Source organism: Protopterus annectens, chromosome 2.part1, assembly GCF_019279795.1.
Source record: "Protopterus annectens isolate FY-2018-M chromosome 2.part1, PAN1.0, whole genome shotgun sequence".
In the NCBI taxonomy this organism is placed as follows: Eukaryota; Metazoa; Chordata; order Ceratodontiformes; family Protopteridae; genus Protopterus; species Protopterus annectens.
This window is the reverse complement of record NC_056729.1, coordinates 679,464,826-679,486,221: the sequence shown is the minus strand read 5'-3', so window position 1 is coordinate 679,486,221 and position 21,396 is coordinate 679,464,826. Positions and strand designations below refer to the sequence as shown.

General features: G+C 39.1%; 1 protein-coding gene across 3 annotated transcripts in view; it reads left to right on the top strand.

Moving 5' to 3' along the window:
- MTUS1 (microtubule associated scaffold protein 1) overlaps window positions 1-21,396 on the top strand; it is a 2,531,455-nt gene that overhangs the window by 1,702,320 nt on the left and 807,739 nt on the right. For all 3 annotated transcript variants that reach the window (XM_044062416.1, XM_044062417.1, XM_044062418.1), the window contains one exon: window positions 16,361-16,578. In XM_044062416.1, the coding sequence (XP_043918351.1) occupies window positions 16,361-16,578 (218 nt within the window). The remainder of the gene's footprint in view (window positions 1-16,360; window positions 16,579-21,396) is intronic.

Below are 21,396 nucleotides of genomic sequence, written 5' to 3'. Positions count from 1 at the left end.
CAGCCATCCATGTTTTTCTAATGATTCGTCAAAAAAAAAAAAACTCCAGTAAAGTGTGAATTATTTACAGTATTATGTGTGGAGTCTGTATGTCCTCCCTGTGGTTGGGTAGCGTTCGAAAGCCATGCGTGTGTAAATGGGCGTGCCTTCATTGAAGGTTGGGTGTCGAGCTGGCACCTCGGCGTTTCGTAAAAATCTACTGCCAATCATTAGCGGACCGGAGTTCTGCTGTGGCTACCCCTTACCGGGAAAAAGCCTAAAGACAAAAAAAAAAAAAAAAATGAAAGAAAAACTTATAAAGTTACAGAAGTCGATTAAAAATGAGGTCTGGGGACACTTGTGACTACTAATTTGAGTTTGCACCTCAATACTGCACAAACATTTTCACAGAAACCTTTCCCTGAATAATCAGTTGTTTAAAAGATCAGTTGTTAAATAACTTTAAAATTTATTTTTCCAACAAAAATATATCAGAGCAACAGTGGTAAACAGTTTCTAATGAAACTGATGCTTGATTTAATAGTTGTCTTGATGTTTCTCTTACCAACGTCTGGATCCTTTTCTCTATCTCACTGCTAAAAGATTTTGCCTATTTCTGTCTCAAAATGGTCAAGAGCTGTGGTGTTCTTTCTGTGGATATTTTTGAAATTTGGAGCTGAAACTGCATTATGTGCAAGTAAATTTACAGCTGAAGATGCTGTAGTCATTTGAATATTCTGTCCACCTTATTTATTTGGGTCTATAAGAGGAGTTCGAATGCACAGGTGTCCGAACGCCATAACATTGAACCAGGAAGTTCGAAATGTGAAAATAGCTAACCCCGCGAAACACCGATTTTTTTTTACCCCCAGGAAAAATTTATTCTGAATCTAAGAAAAGGCTCAGGGGCTTCCTTTTTACTCCCACAACACAGGCCCCTAGCTATTTCGCCTGTGTTAGACATTGTAGATGATGTATTTTCAGAGTCCAGTCTGACCCCTGACTCCTTACCTCCAGCTCCTGTTAAGCCAGACAGGTACTACAGGGTACCTACCTCTCATAAATTCCTTTCCAGAAACCCTGCTGCTGACCCAGAAACTATTTCTCAGGGTCCCAAAGGGGTCAAGGCATCCACTGCAAAAAACCCTATCCCCTCTGACAGGGATTCTAGGGCATTAGACAGATGGGGAAAGAAGATTTACACTTCTGCTACCTTGGCTATAAGGGCTTTAAATTGTCAGTTTCATATGCTCAAATATCAGCAATTTATTATGTCAGTGCTTAAACAGAAAATGTTGATAAATTCTGAGGGTGCAGAAAACAAAGAAATGCAGGATTTATTGCATGCAGCTGAGCAAGTTGGAAAGCATACTTTGCAATGTGATTTTGATTCTTTGGAGGCCTCCTACAGGGCCGCTGTCATGAGTTCTGTCATTAGGAGGCATGCTTGGTTAAAGGAACAAAATTTACCAGATCATGTTAAAGCAATATTATTAGATGCTCCATTACAGCATGATACTTTGTTTGGTGTTAAAGCAGAAGAGGTGTTAAAGAAAATGGAGGACAAAGCTAAATCTACGCAAACAGTCAAGGATTTCTTACAGGTACAGCCTCCTAGATTTAGCAGACACTGGCCTACAAAGAATTGGTCCTTTCCAGTGTCAGACAGACCACAAAGGGGCAGATACAGGCGCCCAAGAGGCAGATCCAGCCCCAAGGTTCATACAGGTCTAAACAATGGGGTGCTTCCACCTCCAAAAGTGGAGAAGACAAATCACAGCCTTACAGGAAACCGCCCCAATGACTTCCCCCCTGCCTGCGCCAAGCACTTATCTTCTGGCAGCACCTTTAGGGGGAAAACTAGCATTTTTTTTCTCAAAATTGGCACATAGCCAAGGACAAATGGGTCTTAGACAGTGTCACAGGGCTACAAGTTTCACTTTCATACCTTGTCAAGGGCAAATGGTTGGCCAGACCTACCAAAAAAACTAATGGGCAGAGGCACAAAAACAAGTCTCATCCCTCATGGCCATGAGGGCCATTCAACAAGTACCAGAACAAGAGCAGGGACAAGGATTTTATTTAAGACTGTTCTTTGTACCCAGAAAGGACAAAGCCTGGAGACCAATACTGGACCTATCTATTCTAAACACATATCTGGATATACCAAAATTCAAAATGTTGACCTTACAGCAGCTTCTGCCCATGCTGAGCAAGAGGGCTTGGTTTGTGACTTAAGTCCTAAAAGAGGCATACCTGCATGTCCCAATTAGACAAACATGCAGAAGATACCTCAGAGTCAAAGCTGGCTCAATTCACTACCAATTCTCTGCACTGCCCTTTGGCTTATCTACTGCGCCCAGGGTCTTCACAAAGTGCCTGGCACCAGTAATTGCATTTTGCAGACAGAGGAATACAAATATATCCTTACTTGGACGACTGCCTCATACAAGCAGAGAACAAGGACGTTGTACTACAGCATCTGGCGTTTGTAAAGAGATTACTACCATGCCTAGGGTACACAGTCAACGAACAGAAATCAAAACTAGTACCCTCTCAAGAGATAATATTCCTGGGTGCAAGCTTAAATACAACTGCCCAAATGGCTTATCTCATGCCAGACAAACAAAGGCAACTGACTACCTATTTCAAACTGTTGGCAACAAAGGCCCAGTTATCTGCAAGAAAAATTCTTGGGCATCATTGCATCCTGCATTCTACTAATTCCATATGCAAGACTGCATATGAGGAAACTTCAATGGTACCTAAAAAGTGTTTGGGCTCACCATTGCCACAGCCTGGAAACAATAATTGCTCTCATTCCCTGCCTACACCAGAACAAGGGACAGCCATTCACCTTACCCCCAGCCAGACAGACATTGACAACAGATGCATTGGATTATGCCTGGGGGGCACACATGGCAGGAGGATGTATTCAAGGCACATGGTCCCCCAACCAAATGCATCTACATATCAATCAAAAAGAGATGCTAGCTGTTCAGAATGCCCTGACAGCCCTCAAGGACCTACTTCATTTGGGACAACTACTGATAAAGACGGACAATACCAATGTCATGTAGTATATAAACAAGCAGGGAGGCACTCATTCTTACCCTGTCTGCACACTAGCCATGACTTTGCGGGACACAGCATTGACTTACCAAGTACATCTGCAGGCACAATTCCTGCCAGGAAAGATAAATACTCCAGCAGATGAACTAAGCAGAAACCTCATGGATCCCCACGAGTAGAAATTGGATCCACAAGTCTTCAACATAACAAGGAAATGGGGATGCCCAGACATAGACCTATTTGCCTCTTCTCACAACTGCCAACTAAAGAGATTCTGCACAAGGACTTATCACAGACAAGCATGGAAAGTGGATGCCCTATCTTTCAGCTGGAAAAACTTAACAGTGTATGCCTTTCCTCCACTGCCTCTCCTCCCCAAGGTACTCCTAAAGGTCAGACAAGAGAAGCCAAAAATGATACTGATTGCCCCAGACTGGCCCCCGCCAGTACTGGTATCCAATCCTAAGGAACTTGTCTCTATGCCCAGCCCGCACCTTACCTCAAATACCTCACCTACTGTCCCAACAAAACAATCAGATCCTGCACAGACACCTCAAGACCTTAAATCTGGCAGCAAGGCAGATAATGTAGTCATGCAAAACACACCTCTCACTAAAGTGGTGATGGATGTCATTTTGGAGGCCAAGAGGCCTAGTACTAGAAAATCTTATGCTGGAAAATGGAAGAGATTCTGTGCCTGGAACCAGGCACAAGGAATTGACACAGCAGTACCAAATATACCTCAGATTTTGCAATACTTAACTGAGATGCTGGACAAAGACCTATCCTTTTCATCAATTAAAATTCATGCCTCTGCCATTTCGGCTCATTACAATACAGAGCCACCAATCTTTTCTCATCCTTTAAGGTAGACATGTCCAACCTGCGGCCCTCAGAGCTCTTCCATGCGGCCCTCAACCTCTAACTGCAACATCGATGTATGCATGCCCCAAAACACTTTTTTGTTTGGTGTTTTTTGCTCCCGTGACCTGTAATGCTAATGTCGGTGTGCGCATGCGCCAAAGCACCCTTCTAGTTTTGTTTTTGAGCCAAAAAAGGGTCAGTGTGTTTATGCCATTATTTTGCGCCGAACAATCAGTGTGTGTGTTCTCGCTGAAGAGGGACTCGTGTATGGATTTGCTGCTGTTGCCTTTGAAAGGGACAGCAATTACCTGTGTTAATAGGCAAGTATGGAGTGAGTGAGTGCATGCATGAAAGCAGAATTCTGTGTGTGAAAGTAGAAGAAGAGTGTGTGTGTGTATATGTGTGCATGACAGAGAGAGATGCATACACAAAGAGGCTAACAATGATCAGTCTACCTACTGAACACAAACAAGTTAGCTCACAAATATATCATACATTAAGAGTACACTTTCATTAAATTGTGGCTTTACTGACAGGGAGAGTGTTGTATTGAACATGAACTCATACCTCTTAACTGCATGGATTTTCAAATAATGTCTGTATTTTTGCCTCATCTTCCAATTTGTGTATTTTGCTTAGGAAATAAAAGTAGTCATCCTAGGTAATGCAGTTCCATGGAGTAAGAATGAGACAGCAGCCTAGGGTTAATGGGTCAGTAGTGGACTGACTATGTGGGAATGTAGCATATAAAGTTTTATTGTTTTTTCAGACAAACAAAAAAGCACCTAGTACTGTTTTTTCATTGGTGCGTTCCAAGCAGTGGCAGATTGGGCAACAGTAAGCATAGCTTTGGTGGATCATCAATACTGGCAAATCAAGTGGGCACAATGTAATTTTTTAAATGTTGAGGATTTTAGTGTGTATGTGTGTGCTTATGTGTTGGGAGTGCTGCAACAGTAGATGATTATTAAAGACAGAGACTTGCAGACTGTGGAGAATATGTTTCTTTGTTTCAAAACCTAATACTTGGGTATGCATGCCAGAAGTAGATTTTTTAAGACATAGCTTCTTGCCATTTACAGTGGATGGATATTTACATTTAATGAACAATGTATTAGCGTGGGCCTGTTGGGTTCTGAAGGATGCCAAGTCTACCACTGCCATTGTCTTGTAAAGTGACCTGGAAATGGATATTGGGATGCTACTGAAAAAATACAGTAAGTGGGCTTAGAAATATAGTTTAATTAAACAAAGTGAACTTTCAATTTACAGGCCATAATTTAATTTATTTCAGGTAGTCCAGATACTGATAGATTGTATACCATTAGACTTAATTAGGGAGAGCTGTCATTCTGGGGAAACGAACACAAACAGCCCTAGTTTCAGTGAAAGCTCTGTGGTTGCTTGCAGGTAGGAAGTTGCAGGATGTTGATGCAATGTGTTTTATTTATTATTTTTAATGCATTTGTCATTTCAATGCATGGTTTTCTTTGATGCAAAAGAAGGCAGGACTGAATGAGCCATATAATGTTTAACTGACAATAATGGGATGGAAAGATTGTAAGTGATGTATAATGTTTGTTGCTACAGTTGTTTCAATGGTGTCTGTAATGCATAACTATTTTTGGGCCTGTGTCCCACTTTTATTTTTTGCTTTGTCCAGATTTCTTGCTCTAAGGTTAAGTGGTATGGTTCCATACTAAATCAAAAGTTGTATTTACCTTGGAAGACTTTTCGGCATAATTATGAAAAACAGAGCCTTTTTAATATCTCTGCTTATTTCCAATATAAACTGCCATGTAACTTTGCAAATAAACTTCTTATTAAGCTACTTTACTTCTTTTGGAATTGACGGGTATGATTCATCTGCTCGGACATAAGCATAGAGTGCTAATTTCAGTTTGATCTCTTGCAGGAGTCTGTGGTTTACATAATCACAATAACTTTTTGTGTTTCTGGGTGTGTAATCAATTTAACAGTTTTAAAGATGTTTTCCAAAAATAAATAAATATATAACAAATAAATAATCCTCTCTATACTTTGAGCTATTGACAAAGTCTGGGAATTTGTTTTTTTTCAAAAGCGAAGGTCAGCATTACAGCTCAGTAAACTGTCAGTCTGTGAGTAACTTCTGCACAAATTAAAATGTCTGAATGTCAAATGGCTTTAGATTGGAGGGAAGTTTATTTTTATTTATTTTATTTTACATTTGTTTACCGGGAAAGTGCGACTGGACACAGGTCCATTGTCAGCAAAGGCCAGGGGAGAAAACCTCCAAAAATAACACAAAACAATATAATACAATACATGAGAGAGAGAGAGAGAGCAAATTATGGATGTAGTAATCATACAGTATGGCAGAGATTACATCTTGTAACAGTGAGAATCATTTTCAGCATAGCCCCTCCCTAATTGGCCACCCACTCACATTGACACCCCACCCATTTCATTCAGCTGTCTCCTGCCCCCCCTTTTGAAGAAGTCACTGGAGGTACAGAATAAACTTAAAAACATTTTTTACAGTTATAATTACAGCAAGGCAAATATCAATGAGTTAAGTTTTTAGGAGAAAGCTGTTTGTACATAGCTGAAGCTCTGAAACAATCTTTTGGTATGGATTAACCTGGGGATTGACACAAGTTATATGTTTGCACCAGTATGTAGCATTATAGTTTATGGTTTTCTTATTGATTTACTTTTGCAGAGCAGTTGTTTGTTGATTTATTGATGGTCCTTTTGGTGGTGGGAAATTACATGGATGAATCCATCTCTATTATGATTTTTGTTTTCAGATATTTTGACTTCCAGACAATTTCATTCAGTGAGTGGGTGTCATGTGATTACTGAGGTTGCCTATTTTACAAGTAGGGGCTTGTGTGTGTGTGTGTGTGTGTGTGTGTGTGTGTGTGTGTGTGTGTGTGTGTGTGTGTGTGTGTGTGTGTGTGTGTGTGTGTAAGAGAGAGATTTAATATGTATACTGAATATAATTTTGCAAATGGAAGTCTTACTTAAACATGCCCCTCTTTTTGGGCAACTAGACTTGAGTAACCAATATTAGATCTTAGCCATCCAGCTGGGAAAGGTTAGTATGTGGATTTTCCATCTGGTTTGATGAAGGCTATGCTACTTACCCAAGGATTACATTTGTAGCTATCCATCCAGCCATTGTGTTGCTGAACTACATTGTTTGATAATGAGAGAAGCTTTTTACAGAAGTTGAAGGTTTTTGTGTCAAGAACCTGTCCATAAAAAGTGGCTTGTTTATGTTGCAGTGAAGGCTGTGGTCTTTGTAGTGAGCGTTTTAAGTATAACAAGTATTTCTGAGGTGGAGGAAGTCTCTTAAGGCAGGATCTTTCTTAGCCTGGAAAGCAAGCCAATGATGAAATTTATAGGGGCCAGTGAGAGACAGAGGAAAGCAAGAAGCTTTTTAGTCTGTTCGGATAACTACGTGAACTTAGTCCTTTGAACGTTTTTGTCAGAAATGGTTGTAGTCTTTCTTTTGGCAGGGTGTTTTGCTGAGGCGCATGCCAAAAGGGGCATTGCACTCAATAATGGCTCTTGTAAAGGAAGAATACAGGGATGTTATGACTTCCTTGTCCCTGGATGAGATACCCTTACTAATGAAGTGGGCTATGTAAAAAGCTTTCCTTACAACGGAGACAACGTGGTAGTCAAAAGTCAGGTTTCTATCAACCTGGGTGCCCAAGTACCATACAACTTATTGCGTGCTTACAACGTTGTTATTAATGTGATAATTTGTGGGGACATCACTCTCCTCAAAGGGGATGATGCATTTTTTGGCATTTAGCTTGAGGCCATATTTCCAGCACCAGTTATTTGTTTGGGTGATACCCTCTTGTAGCTTATTCAGAATTGTTTTATTAAGTCAGTAATATGAATTCTTTACTTTATTGCAAATTTGTTGGGTTATTTTTGTGGATTATAGTATTGTAGGACTGCTGATGTTGACATTTTACGTAGTTGGACTGCTGGAATGGTTTTCCCAGTGAGAAATGCTAGTGCTGTAGTGAATGTATGTTTAATTGTAAAAAAAATATATATATATATATATATATATATATATATATATATATATATATATATATACATATATATATTAACTAAGATGTTAGAGTTAACTGTTAGATTAGAGAATTAGAATTAGAATTTTAAGGCAAATATTAGGCATTTATTATATTTATTCATTGTTCAAATGCACCTACAGTACAGCCAGGAGGTCGACTGTGGTCTTCCAGAGCAACGAAAGAGTTAACTACATGATATATTTTATATGCGGCCCTAAGACCATTTCTGTTCACTCAATGCGGCCCTAACAAGCCAAAAGGTTGGCAATACCTCAGAGGAGCCAAAAACTTAAGGCCTCCAAGGAGATCACCAATACCTGCATGGGACCTCAATTATGTTTTGGAAAAACTCACTCTGTCCCCTTTTGAGCCAGCCGCTACAGCTGATATAAAGTTTTTATCTTGGAAAACAGCTCTACTCCTAGCAATAACCTCTGCAAGATGAGTCTCCAAGCTACAGGCACTCCTGGCTGTGGAACCTTTTATCATTTTTTATCCAGACAGGGTTTCTCTGAGGACAAACCCGACATTTATGCCTTAGGTAGTGTCCAGTGTGGCCCTTAACCAAACTATTCATCTGCCTACTTTTTATCCAAGCCCACAGAATAAGGGGGAGAGAATTTTACACTCTTTGGACATACACAGACGGCTACGCTTCTACTTGAACAGAACCAGAACCAAAGCTTTCAGAAAGACTGAGCAACTACTAGTGGCATATGCTGCAGGATCACAAGGAAAGGCCATCTCAAAACAGACTATTTCAAAGTGGATAGGCCACTGCATTTGTTTCTACTATTCACAACATGGCAAGCCAGTGCCTAAGGGCATTAGGCCACATTCAACCAGAGCAGCAGCCACTTCAACAGCCTTCCTCAGGGGCGTACCAACCAAAGACATTTTAGAGGCTGCTACCTGGAGTTCAGTGCACATCTTTACAAAGCACCATCATTTACTGCTCTACTCTAAATCCAGGGCAGGCTTTGCCACTGCAGTTCTGCAAGGCCTCATAGCCACTCCTAATGCTATTTAGCTCCAGCCTCCCAACCATAGCTTTGGGATTCAACCCAAGTGTACTGAATGCAACAGTGAAACACGAAGAACATAGTACAGTTGTGTATACTTACCATAAATGTAGATGTTTGAGTGTATTCACTGTTGCAGTCCAGGTTACCCACCCACCATCCCCCATCTCTTTTTGCTGGAACTTAGCTGCACTTCTCTAATCTATACAACCTATGTAGTGTATTTGCTTGTAGATGAAGGTATAATATATTTTGGTACATGCATGTTTTATTGGCATATTTTTAGCCTTCCCTTTTGGGGGCACCTGACATCTGGGGCAAGAAAACTGAAGAAAATGGTGTCAGCTGCATCTTTTATACCCCTGGCGCACTGACGTCAGGGAAGAGGCGACAGCAACCGATGTCGGACCTAGACTTTGGAATTCAGGCCAACTGAGGGTAGACCGCCAGCAGGATAACCCAAGTCTAATGACTGCAACAGTGAATACACTCTAACATCTACATTTATGGTAAGTGTACACAACTGTACTTTTATCATCTTTGGCAGTAGAAATAGTGATTAAGAATAGAAAGGCAGTAGTAGTACTGTGGTTGGGGTGAAAGCCATGTTGGGTAGATGTCCTTGCAGTAGGTATTGCATGACTTGCATGCATATTGCATATACATTTTTCTAAAATTTTTGAGAGGAGTGAGAGGATAGCGATAGGTCTGAAATTAGATTGCCATGACAGCAGTATCCATCGATGTTAAAAAAAAAAAAAAAAAAAACTTCCTGTCACCCTTGTGCTTACATCTACGTAAAATGATATATTTGAAGAGTAGTCACTCAAATCCCTTTTGATTTTCATGTCTAATTCAATCCCAGTCTCTCAGATTTTCATTAAAAAAATCACACATGTTCCTGTTTATGCTAGCAGAAACTTCTGTGTGAATGTCATTTAATTTCCATAGTAACTTTCTCTTATCCAGTGGTATTTCTTTCAAATAAAATATGAATCTATTCTGTAAAACATTAATGCCAAAAAATTTTGAGTGTTGCCATCATCAAGACGATGACGTAAAGAGACAAAAATAAAAGGAGATGAGGAAATGTTAAATGTGTTACAATTTGCAAATGGCACATCAGTGGGGATATAGTTATTAAACAACACAGTAATGGAAAAATTAAATTGTCACAATTGTAGAGAGACAGAGAATCATTTAGATGCCAAATATTATGATGGATTATGAAAGAGATTATAATTGGGTAAGGCCCACCCTGTCTTAGAGGACTTCATATAATGATTAGGACATAAAGAATTTGCAAAGTATTAATGAAGTATAAGCATCCATCCCAAACCCTATTTAAGTATTATCCTGACCAATGTGTGGAAAATTGGAAATTCTTCCTGGATCTGGCCTCCATGTCTCTGATGATAAATAGAGGCAGAAAGTAATGCTTTCAAACTGACATACCTCCCCTCCCCACAATAACCTTTAGAGACTTCCTAACATACCTCCTCATAAACGTCCACTGTGCATATGGACACAATTGGGTTAGATTGCATGGCTAGGCTTGTAAAGGCCATGGTGGTCATAGCCTACTGTAAAGGTATGGATTATCAATTGAAAAAGATGGCAATTTAAAATTTTCAAGACTCTTTGGAGATGTAATTAATTGAGAATTTGTCTTCAAGGAACATGTATTGCAATAAATATTAGTTATGGTTAAAAGTAATTTCAGTGTTGTTAAAGATAGAACATATCTCAGGTACATGATTATTGTAGGTTCCCAGTGAAGCAAAGTGATTCCCTATTCCCTTCATTTTTCTGATTGTGACCCTGGTCATTTCCAGCAAATTAATCCAAATTTAGGTGGAATACTTGCTCATATTTCTCAATATTTGTGGGAAATCTGGACACAGTAAAGTTCTGACTCCAAATTTATGTAATGACCATCTTTAGCAGCAAGCTTTTATTAACACCTAGTGCCTCAGACACACACATTCATGGGTTCACAGGCAATACTAAATGAAGACGAGCAATTATAAAACTAATTAAACAAATAAGATTAAAGAAAATTGTGAAACATGAGTGGATCTTATGTTAGAACCTTCCAATTAAATTTTGCATAGAGTCCCTTTGGTTTCAGAATCTGAAATTTCATAATTAATAATTTTCTCCTCCAAAAGATTACAAATATAACCAAAAATATCTAACGTAGTCGTAATAAACAGATAATAAAACCATTATGAAACTCAAACTGTCAGTGCATTGGCCACTTTTTGAGACAAGTGTATGTAACAAACTCTTGAAATTGTGTTATATACCTCCTTAGCTTATACAGTGTATAGTATCCTGTATTACCATGCTAAATATGTCAGTGTTTCTCATTTGCAAGAAAGGCATGTTGAGTAGGCCTTGTAAATGGAGCACATTACATTGGCAGTTAACATACATGATGCTGTAGCAGTGAAACCACATAAGCTGCTTTTCCGAAGTTGTTTTGATTACCTAGAATGCTTTGCAACATGTGTAAGTCATTGTCCAGTACCTACTATAACATTTTGTAGGTGTGGTTGTAGACAAACCTAGGTTGTCAGTGAAACTAGCAGTCGGTCTAAAATGTTTTTCTGTAACATCCCTTTCACCTTTAATATGAAGAGTAGACGTGAGAGTAATTGCAAAACAAAAGTGCTCCAGAACATGAGCAGTATATATTATAGTGTGCTGTAATGGGGCTGTTGCTTTGAATTTTACTTGCTTCTCTGAGATGTCCCTCTATTCTCCTATTTCCTCCAAGTTGTATCTATATACTAAACCACAGGGCCAAACCAGAGATGCATAGTGGCATGGAAATGAGTGTGCGGTGTCACATTTCTGTTGGCTGTGAAATTAAAAATCTTTTGGAGAATAGAGAGACATTATTATTAATACTTCAGACTCGTAAGATATAAGGGACTTTATACATTTTTAATTGGAAGGAATTTAACTTGCCTCCAGTCATGGATCTTAAGCTTAACTTTTGAGTTAATTGTTACTGGTGTTTTTAACTATATATGATCATTTCATGTTGTAAGCCGTTGAAGGTCTACATGACTGAGGTGCTAGGTGTTTTAAAAAAACGCTGCTGCAGGTAGTGTCATTATTACATTAACACATTCCCTTGTGTGGTAGCTGGCAGTAAAGACAAAAGGAACTTTTAGCACAATGTATCCACCATACTCTGGAGATGGTAGTAAGTAACAAGAAAATGTCCGACTCCCTCAGTATCACTAACTTGTCATAGAATAAGTAAAAAGTAAAGTCTTTTAACTCGGCAGAAATGGATATCTGGTGGTAATTTAATTTTTGTCAGCATCTGGTCTTCACTGCAAGAAATTTGAGCGCATTCTGGTACATGTCTTGTTGTCTCCAACATTTGATCCTTCAAACAAGGTTCCATATGAAGGCATAAAAGCATTTAAGAAACCTCTAACCAGTCTACAAATGTTGTGGTTATAGTCCTTCACTGTATGCTGGCATAGAGGAATAAATTACTAAAACATCGATTTAGACAGCATATCACTAGGAATGGCGTCACTTTCAGCATTCTAAGTACATACTCAAAATTAAAACTCTTCAGATTTTGCTTGTGGAATCCATTTCAGAAACCTCTTTCTAAGGCACCCAATCTCAACAGGAGAAATTGCATCAATCTGAAGTAGGTGAATGCAGCTGACACTGCTGTGACAGCTTTCCAGAACAGGCCACCTTCAAGTCTACATTTGCAGTGCAACATTAATGTGGTACATTTCTCCTCTGCAAAGAGAGGATCAGTATTTGGGAATGGGGTCTGCAACTCAATCTTAAGTATTTAGCAACTCGTTCCAAGCTTAGAAAATCAGTTGGGTAAATGCTTCCAGCAGGAACTTGAGTGGCTTATAAATGGAAACTTGATCTTATAATTTTTCATCACATTACACACACTTGTTGACTTAGAGGTGGGTATTTTTGTGCTTCCTACTATAGCAGGCATCTCAGATATTTCTTCTGTTTCATTCCTAATGAGACAGATTGGAAGATAAGTGGCTTTCCTTTTATTGGAATCAGACTGATGTGCACCTACTTTTATTTTCCATTAAGACAGAAAGTTCTCAAAGCAAGACAATATAAAGCCATCCTGATACTCACAGCTCCCTCTGGCCCAGGCAGTCTTTGGTACACACTGCAATGATTTCTCTACAACTGTAGCTTTATCTCTGTCTTAGTCCTTGCTAACCCCCAAAAAAATGAAAAACATCTCCATCTTAAAGGTTTTGAATCCATTGAATGAAGGATAGAATTTTGATTCTTAATAGCAACTTCTTGCTTTAAATATTTCAAAGAAAGCTAAAAGATCTAATACTAGAAAATCTTGCAGAAGTTTGATATTTGTTGCCTAAACCATGCAATCTATGTCCTCTCTACACTAGCATACTAATGTTTCATAAATACTGAACCTGTTTGATTAAAGTTCAACATATTCGTCAAATAAGGCTCATATTTCTGCAATCTCAGCCTGTCTTCCATGTCTCACACAGAGTGCATCGGTTAAGGCCTTTCTTCTGTCAGATCCTTTCAAGGAGTCCTTCAATTAATATTATCAAGATCATCAGTGTACCCCCCTTGGGATTTGAACCCTGTGTTGAAATTACTGTTTGCTTCCATTTGAACCAGTAAATTCATCAAAGATAAAATATCTCCCATGTAGCTGCTCCAGTGATGTAGAGAGATAAAGCCCTGACTGCATCCCAAGTGACCTAGGTTCGATTAGTTACTTGGGCATCTGATAGGGCTGTGCCCACCCTGAGGTGGAAAGTGGTTAATGAAATTCCAGGCAAAGGCTGAGGTTGTGCAGGTGAGGGAGAATGGGTGAGATTCCACAGAGACAGGGAGAGATGCTGCATGTTCCTGTTTTACTCCTGGTAGGCAAGGAAACCACTGGTAGGCCATAAAAGTAGGGAAAAAATGGTGGAAGTAGGACAACCCCCCACCCTCGATTCCCTTAAGATCTGTGTCAGCCCAGGGGTACATTGGAATGACTATTAGTCCTGGTGTTGGATGTGGGGCATTGCAGGCGGCTGACAGAATGAAGCAATGGTGCAAAGTATCTCCAAAAAAAAAAAAATTCCACAGGAAGCACTCGTTCAGGTTAGTTACTTATGCCAGAAGGATTTCAGAGTTAGTTTTGTGTGTGTAAACTGGCTTGCTTACTTTTCTACAATGAAAGTCATTGAAAACAGACACGCATTTTTATTAAACATAGTTTCTATACTCCTTCAAGACATCCATTTAACAGTCAGTTTTTTCACAGACAACTTCGTCTCTATACAAAGAGGACTAATGATTTCTGGAAAATTGACAAACACTGCATCCTTTAGTGAAAGGAAGAAGACCTACTAGTCAGTACACAGACTCTGCCTAAATGTATGTTTGTACTCTGGCATGCTATGACAAGTACAATAAACTCTTTCTTCGTGCAGTAAGGGCTCATTTCACGAAGTCAGCAGCCACATCAGACATGTATTTCAGGAGTGCATCTACTCAGGACATTTTAAACATTGAACCATGGACTACTGTGTACAGCTTTGCAAAGCACAATTTTGGGTACACAGTCCAGTAGTAGGAAATGTTTTTGCATGGCAGTAAGTCAGGGGATCCTTTGAGTATTCTTTCTTTAGGTAGGATGGTACTGGAGTCTACCCAGATATTAAGATTAACTGTTATAGTGACCCTACTGAAAGAAATACAGCTTCAGTTATTTTAGAAAAGATTATGTTGTTTGTCTTTCGGCTTTTCCCGGTAAGGGGTCGCCACAGCGGAACTCTGGTCCGCTAATGATTGGCAGTAGATTTTTACAAAACGCCGAGGTGTCAGTTCAACGCTTAACCTTCAATGAAGGCACGCCCATTTACACGCGCATGTCTTTCGAACGCTACCTAACCGCGGGGAGGACATGTAGACTCCACACAGAAGGCACTCCCAAGCCCAGCCGAGAATCGAACGAGAGAACCTCTTGCTGTGAGGTAACAATGCTACCACCGTACCACTGCAGCATAATTTCTTTTGAAAAGATAATTGTAAATTTATCACTGCAGTAAAAGGCATTTTAATTGTACCATTACATAGTCTAAAAAATGCACTTTTCTTGCCATATTTGATTGTTTTAAATCAACAGTTTATTATGGGGGCCTTATGGTGCTCTGAAACTAAGGAATGCTTGTAATAATGCTAACTTTGTATGGGAGCTTTGAGTGCCAACCAAGGCTCAAAGGGGAGATGGTGCAAAACATCTTTAAGCCTTCATATGGTCTGAGTTACAACTGCAGAAACTTGCGGCTATGATTTGAAGACTTGTAGGTTGGGAAAAATTCAAATATTTATTATAAAATTCTTTCCTAGGCTACCATCTGCACTGGAAAAGTGTTCTGCCAGACCGACTCAATCAGAAGGTCTGTATGTGTAGCTGGGAAAGGTGGTACAAAGGTATCCTTTGCTATGCAGTGCTATTCGTGTTGTTTGTATTTTGAATGAAAGTAGCTTTATTCATCAGTCTCCCTAACAAGATAAGCTAGTTGAAACAACTGCACCCCCCCCCCCCCCAAGTCACACTGAGGTACTTTGCAAGTGCTAGCTATCATCCTGTGTATATCCCCCACTCTAGGGCATGGGACTTCATTAATACAGGTGATAAGCAACATGAGTTTGAATCAAGAGCTGGGTAGGTATAAATTATAGAGACAGATTTAAGTTATTTTTATTTAGATGTAGTTCAGCATCATGAGATCCAGCATGGTAGGGCTAATTTTTAAGTGGACACAGACTTCAAATATTAAAAAATCTAATGAGTAATGCTGAGCATTTGTAGTGACCTGATCTGACCTAATCATGTTGTTTCACTCTACAAGACTACGTCCTTTTAATTGAAAGCAGTGAGTAGTTGGCGGTATTACTTCGTTCAGCTGTATTAATATTACCATCAATTTTTCAAGTTCATTTACTACTCCTTTACATGTCAGATAACTTCATGAAGATTTTTCTGATATACATCAAAGCCAGTGAGACGTGTTTTTGCTTTGAGTAAAATCCCAAACTCTTGAGGAAATTTCAGATCATAAAATGCACTGGGTTTTTTTTGTATTTTGGGGGGGGGGTTGTGTGGAGTCATGAACTAAATTATATTACAGTTCCCCACATACTGATTGCATGCAGTGGTTAGAAAATTACAGCAATGTTATGTTTGACCCTGTTATGTTGGAAATAGAACTGGAAAGAGAAAAAGCCTGTCATTCATTATAACCCAGTATGCATTTACTAAATATGGCCATTTTCTGTTAGTCGAAAAGGCAAAGCAGAAACCAAGTCCAAGGAGCCCTAGGACACAGACACGGACCCTTACAGATATCCACACGACTGATGCAAAAATTGGATCTGAAAGTTTCAAGGCAAAATGTGAGAAACAGACTAAATTCATCCAAGAGCTAAAACAACTGCTGTCAGCTGGTAACCAGAAATTAGAAGCCATAACTGTTGTAGTCCAGTACTTCCTGGCACAGGTAAGGCTGTTTCCTTTGTATAAGTGCTGCTTCTGCTTTCTGCAATATGTATTTGCTAGTAGTGCTAAACGTAGTGCAGTATTTTTTATTTCCAACTGTGATGTCAGACAGGCTTGGAAATGCATTTGGGTTGCTGGCATGCTGTCCAGGGAGGAATAGAACGAGCATCCTAAGAGCTTCATTCATTAATGTGGAGAAGGTGAGATGCTGGTAATGGGTTACTAGGGAAAAAAAACTGCCAAGTGTTAAGGTAATTGTGCCATTTATTCTTTGGGGCAGATGTAGATATTGAAGCTATGGATGCAGGTAGTTGTGACACAATGACCATGCTCTACCTCTTTATAAAGAATGACATCTCTATGAATTGAGAGTCCTGATGCTGTACTTCATCTGATCATCTCATTTCCATTGTCTCTTTATAAAGAATGACATCTCTGTGAATTGAGAGTCCTGATGCTGTACTTCATCTGATCATCTCATTTCCATTGTCTCTTTATAAAGAATGACATCTCTATGAATTGAGAGTCCTGATGCTGTACTTCATCTGATCATCTCATTTCCATTGTCTCTTTATAAAGAATGACATCTCTGTGAATTGAGAGTCCTGATGCTGTACTTCATCTGATCATCTCATTTCCATTGTCTCTTTATAAAGAATGACATCTCTATGAATTGAGAGTCCTGATGCTGTACTTCATCTGATCATCTCATTTCCATTGTCTCTTTATAAAGAATGACATCTCTATGAATTGAGAGTCCTGATGCTGTACTTCATCTGATCATCTCATTTCCATTGTCTCTTTATAAAGAATGACATCTCTATGAATTGAGAGTCCTGATGCTGTACTTCATCTGATCATCTCATTTCCATTGTTCCCAACAGTTGCCCACGGGAATATTAAGCCAGCACTTTTAAAAGCACACCATCTTTTGTCAGGCTTAAAAAGCTTTAGTCTGTACTGAGGGATGGAAGTGCTGTCCTGTAAAGAACAAATATTAAAACTGTATGTGTGTGTGTAAGATATATAAAATGCTAGACACTAATATTTTTTTTCATTGGTTGATATAATCGCATCTGACTGTGCACATCTGAAATAACTGGATATTAAATACATGTATTATGTTTTGGTAACCAAATAAGCTTACAAAACTGCAGTCTAATTTTCAGAGGGTACCTGTTGAAATTCCAGGAATGTACACATTTTTTGGTATGTATGTTTGTGTGTGTGGATCTACTATGGTTGATCGAACTTTCAGAACTCCGAAGACCATATGGCCGAGACCATATGTTCGAAGTTCTGAAACTTCAAAAGAAAAAACAAAAACACGGAACAAAACACTTTTACTTAACCTTTTTGTAGTGGGGCAAGCCCCCCTGCACTCCCCATGTGGGTGGCTGCTCTCCCCACACCCCCTGCTACTTAAATGTGCCAACTCTGAGATTATGCTATAGTCAGGAAGACTGCAACTCCCGAATTCTGCTCTGTACAGTGATCTCAATGCACTATTTATCGGTTTCAGCACTTCGAACATATGGTCTCGGCCATATATTCTTTTGAGTTCTGAAAGTTTGATCAAGCATAGAAGATCTGTGTGTGTGTCTATATGGTGTATGTATGTGAGTGTGCATTTGTGTATATATATATATATATATATATATATATATATATAATGTGTGTGTGTTTGTGTGTGTATATATATGGTTCCACTTCTAACCATCGAAATTTCTAAACATCGAAGTTCAGATCATCGAGACCAGAACATCAAGTTTGAAATCATCGAAGGTTTTAAGGGGAAGAAAAAGGTAAGTGTAGGTGGGAGAGGTGCCCTGCATACTGTGTATCTATGTGCCATCTGCATACTGTGTATCTGTGCCATCTGTGTGATGGCACTACAGACCCATGGTACAGAAAATCTCAAGTTTAGCGCTTCTGCATATAGCTCTAAATGGGAGATTTCCCTTTACTCCACTGTAGTGCGGTCTCAGAGTTGGAATATTAAAGTAGGGGGTGTGTGGGGGGTGCAGGGAGGGGCAAAGCTCCCCTGCTTACAATTGTTAACATTTCTTTTTCTTTTTCTTTTTGGTTACACTTGTAACCTTCGATGTTTCAAAATTCGATGTTCTGGTCTTGATCAGAATTTTGATGTTTTGAAATTTCGATGGTTAGAAGTGGAACCGTGTATGTGTGTGTGTGTGTGTGTGTGTATATATATATATATATATATATATATATATATATATATATATTTTTTTTTTTTTTTTTTGGGGAGAGGGACAATGATCCACAGACAGCAAAGGTAAAGTAACCCCCCCAAAAAAAAAAATAAATAAATAAATTATAGCAAGCCTTCATTACACATAATAGCATTCCTTGTAATGTTATTAAACAAGGTGCCTTCCTGCAGAATATCATTCATTGAATTATCATCTGTTTAAATCATATTATTTCATTGCATTTACTAGACAGTAATGGCTTGCTGTTTCCACTTAGTCAGTCTACTGAACTGGTTAGAAAAGGTCCATCCTCAGTAACAGACATTATGGCTAGCTTGGCAGATGAAACTTTCTTATTTTACCAAGACCCCTCTGCAAAGCACACAGTGCACCCAGATGGGTATCAAAATGACCCCAGGCCTTCGATTTTTGGGGGAAATTTTTTTTTTTAATTCTGTAAGTAGTCACACATTTATTCACAATAGAGTATATTGTTTCTTTTTCATCATTGTTAAAGCTGTTCTCGAAATTTCAGGTGAATTTTACAGTCTGATTTGATCTCCTTTTTTCCCCACTTTGGCACATTTTGTTGGCTTTCTGGCATCCTTCTTTTGATGGGGTGAACTTTGCTATATGCGGAAAAAACTCTGGTTTAAATTTGTGTGTACAATTGTTTATCAGAACAGATCACAACTTCAAATAATTTGCCTGTAGGAATGTTTCCTCACAGAGCTCACCCTGTCATTAGGAATGTTTTGTGATGAATGAATGTTACTCTAAGTGCCAGTCCATGAATGCAGAGACTGAGTCAAGCTCACTGCAAATGGCATTCTGTCTTTTAGACTGAATAGCAGTGGAGATCTGGGAAAGACTGCTTGTTTGTGTTCAACTGACACAGCAACACATATGGTTGCTCAGTGAAGTTGTCGTGTGTGCAGTGTATTCTACAGAGGAATAGTAGTAAATAAACCAGTCAGTGTTTGTGGTTGTAACTGCAATACCTTTTTCAAGGAGGGATACTGTATCAATAAAACAGCGACATTTGGGTTTGGTTTACCTTATGTGCTTTTATCTTGGCCATTGTTTTATCAGCTGTGATGAACAGGCCATCTTGAATTAGCAGAAGCCTTTCTTTACCTTGGCTAGATTGTGTTAATTGGCTGCTGGCTAGTGGGGGGCTGGTTCTTTTGTGCTTTTTTTTAAAAAAAAAGTTGTCTAAGGTTGTATCTTCTGGTATTTAAGCCCCAACTTTGAGAGGATTTCTGTCTACACACTGAGCAGAGTGGAGGAGGGGCGTTGACTACAACTCTGATCCGAGATATACAAGCATCCTGTTTTGTTGGCTTATTTATACTGATTATTGTTTCTAGCAATTTATATATAGCACTTTGTATTGCCTGCTGCATAGTTTTTAGTGCATTTTATTGCTATTAACTAATCTGCACGGGTAACTGATTTGTTTGCAGTTAAAAGCATTCTGTAGAGTCTCTTTGCTCCTTTATCTGTTTAAAAACTTTCATTTTGTGGCTTTCTGTAGTGTTTACTGTCTAAAGAGTGTAGGCTAATAGCTTTAGTATTGGTCCCCACCCTTCCTCCCTGTTCGTGTCTCGTTATTCTTGGTGGCTTTGCAGTTGCCCGCCCCTACTGTAAATTTGATCTGGGACACTCCTCCCAGTCTAGTGTCATTAGCTCATTCTACCTAATACAGAGAGAACATCTGAGAAGGCCTTCTGTTTCTCCTTTTTCCCTTATAAAAAAAAAAATTGCCTGAATCTCCTTGTGTTCTGACTGTGCTTCTCAAACATTTTGGAAATATAGAGTATATTTTAGAGCATTTATTATAACTGTAATTGCCTTAATATTGCTTTAACTCAAGTGCTCTAGGTTGCACTGTATCTGAATTGTTTGTGTTTTAGCTGCTTTTCTGTATATATAAACTTCTGTGTATATGTGGACTAGCTACTTATTCTGCTGTATTACTGCCTCTTAAATAGTTTTTCAGTTGTGCACTTGCCTTGCTTCATTTAAAAAGTTTTAAATTGCTAATTTTGTAGAGTTTTAATTGCATTTACTGTTTAGGACTACACACTCCAGTGTACTAGACTTTTCTGCGTTTATTTACTGTATTATTGCATTGTTTAGCCTGTTTTAACAAAAAAAAATACTATCTTGTTTGCTCGTTTCTCACCTTTCCTAGCCAGTCCATATCCCAGGCTTTGCTTGTCTCAGGACTTTATTTTCTGTATTCAGAGATATTCAGACCTTGCTGTGGTAGAAGGAAGTCCTAGTGCTTACCAGTGGGAGTGGTGAGCATTGTACGGCCTATCTAACGCTAGAGGAGTGGTTTCCAGCTCTGAAATTGTAATTTTATTAGCCTGTTGGGCTGATTTCTATCCCTTTCAACTTTCTTTTCGCATCATGCAGCACTGCAAGGCTACAGTTACACTATTCCCGGTGCCAGAACACCTGCTCTTCAAATTTTCCCTTAGAACTAGCTGGTTTCTCAGTAGTATTACTAAAATCTGAACCCCTGTGGCAAGCACTTGATCTAGAACCTGCTGGAAAGCACTAGGAAGCCTGAAACTGATACAAGCACTCAACTC